Genomic DNA, 2,093 nt, shown 5'->3' with positions numbered 1-2,093 from the left:
TGTTGTGTTGCAATGTGTCTCTATCCGCTTGAATAGAGTTCGAACACAGCTCCGCTTGCGTCAGTTCGGATGGTTGCTGTGGTGATTCAGAATCTGGTCCGTATGTGTTGCTCTCCTGTATACTTCAGTTTGTAGTTGGCCGTTTGTTGTCCTTGTTACGAGCACATCTAGGAGCGCCAAATTGTTGTTCCTCTCAGTTTCTATTGTGAATTGGATGTCGGGAAACACGTTGTTCAGCAGTTCCTCCGCCCGTAGCAGTTCATTTTCTTTACAACAGCGAATGTGTCGTCCCCATATCGTACCCATATTTTCGGTTTGATATCTGGTAGTATGATTCGTTCCAGTTTCTGCATTGTAATTTCCGCGGTGAGTCCAGAGATCGGTGACCCAATTGGCGCTCCTGTGGTCTGTTCGTAATATTCTCCATTGAACTCAAAGTAAGTTGTCAAGTACAGGTCTAGTAGTTCACATGTTTCTTCTTTTCCAAACATTCCGTTGATGTTTCCGCGGTTGTCCAGGAGTTCGGTGACCGTCGTCCATGCTGCATTCAAATCAACCGATGTGAACAGTGAGGTTACATCAAAGGACACCATTATTCCGTCTTCTTCGATTCTCACGTTTTTAGGTTTCTCCAGAAACTGTCTCGCATTGTTGACCGAATATTGGAACCCACTGGTTAGGTATTTCAGCCGCTTCCATAATTCTCTTGAAATGTTGTACGTGGGTGTTCCTGGTAGTGAGACAGTTGGGCGTAAGGGTACCATTTCATTGTAAACCTTTGGAAGTCCGTAGAATCGGGCATCTTCTGAGTCACGAGCCTTCATTCTCCAGTATTCTTCCTCTGTAATTTTGTGAAGATCCCTGAGTTTCTTCAGGGTTTTGTTTATCCTGTTCGTAAGTTTCGCGGTTTGGTCGTTCTGCAGACGGTGGTATGTGGTTGTGTCATTGAGTGAAGCGTTAGCTTTGTCGATGTATTCAGCTTTCTCCAGAATGACTGTCATTCTCCCTCTGTCAGCTGGCAAAATGACGATGGTTTCATTCGCTTTGAGGCTGTTTATTGTTCCTTTTCTTTCGTAGATAAAGCGTTGTGTGTTTCGTTTCGCGTGATAGCTGGGACAATGGTCTGTCGTATCGCCTGCTAGGTTTCTTCATTGAGGTTGCTGGATTTGAAGGCTGCTCCGAGCCTGGCCAGATATTCTAGACTTCTAGCATCCTTGAAATTGAAATTAATTCCATTAGTAAGCACGAAGAAAGGGTATACCATTGCTCTTTATGTTCTCAGCGCAGGGCGGTATGCTTGCCAGCGCGAGGATTCGCATAACTGGATGTCTAATAGTGCGGTTCTAGAGGGAGCGTGGACAACCGTCGGAGGAAAGTCATTCCACGCAGCTACAACTCAAAATGAAAAAATGTTGTCTAATGAATGTGTGTGCCCTGAAACTGAAAATTTTCTTACTATGTCCCCGCCGGGTGTTTGCTGGGTCAACGGTAAAATACCTGTTTGCCAAGCTTTGTTCATACAGGGCGTAAGTAAGAATTAGGTGCCCTCGGAGGCGAGGGTACTCCAGGGGAAAGAGATCAAGCATCGCGAGACGCGCTTTATAGCCCACGGATTCGAGGCCGGCAACCATTCTCGTGGCGGCCCGCTGGACACGCTCAATGAGGGTGACGTCTTTCGTACGCCCTGAGTAGACAACTTAGTTGGCGTACTCCAGGAGCGGTCCGACATAGGCACCATAGAGTATCTGGAAGTCCATGCGAGTAATACGGGAGAAAGTGCGTCGGATCATCCGTAAAATGGCGAATGCCTTTTGAGCCGATTTCTCATGGTGTAGTGAGAAGAACAAGTTTTAGGATACCCAGATGCCCAAGCCTTTTTTGGCATCTATCTTCATGATGCTTTCTAGTCCCTTTTCACCATGCATGACAAAGGCATTCGCTGAATCCCCTCAAAACGACACATGGACGCACTTTTCATCATTCAGAGGAAGGTGCCAGTCCAACGACCACTGCTTGGCAGCGTCTACATCCATTTGGAGGGCACTGGCATTGGAACTCCAGGATTTCAAGTCGTCCGCAAAAAGCAAACATGG

The 2,093-nt window shown here is 46.8% G+C and overlaps 1 protein-coding gene across 1 annotated transcript in view; it reads right to left on the bottom strand.

Annotated features, from left to right (window-relative positions):
* The window catches only part of T265_02608 (hypothetical protein), a gene marked incomplete at both ends in the record, with an annotated part of 53,627 nt that overhangs the window by 39,784 nt on the left and 11,750 nt on the right, over window positions 1–2,093 (bottom strand). Inside the window, one exon of the mRNA XM_009166906.1 lies at window positions 303–861. Coding sequence (XP_009165170.1) covers window positions 303–861 — 559 coding nt within the window. The remainder of the gene's footprint in view (window positions 1–302; window positions 862–2,093) is intronic.

Source organism: Opisthorchis viverrini, assembly GCF_000715545.1.
Source record: "Opisthorchis viverrini unplaced genomic scaffold opera_v5_33, whole genome shotgun sequence".
NCBI lineage: Eukaryota > Metazoa > Platyhelminthes > Trematoda > Opisthorchiida > Opisthorchiidae > Opisthorchis > Opisthorchis viverrini.
This window is presented reverse-complemented; position numbering and strand designations above follow the sequence as displayed.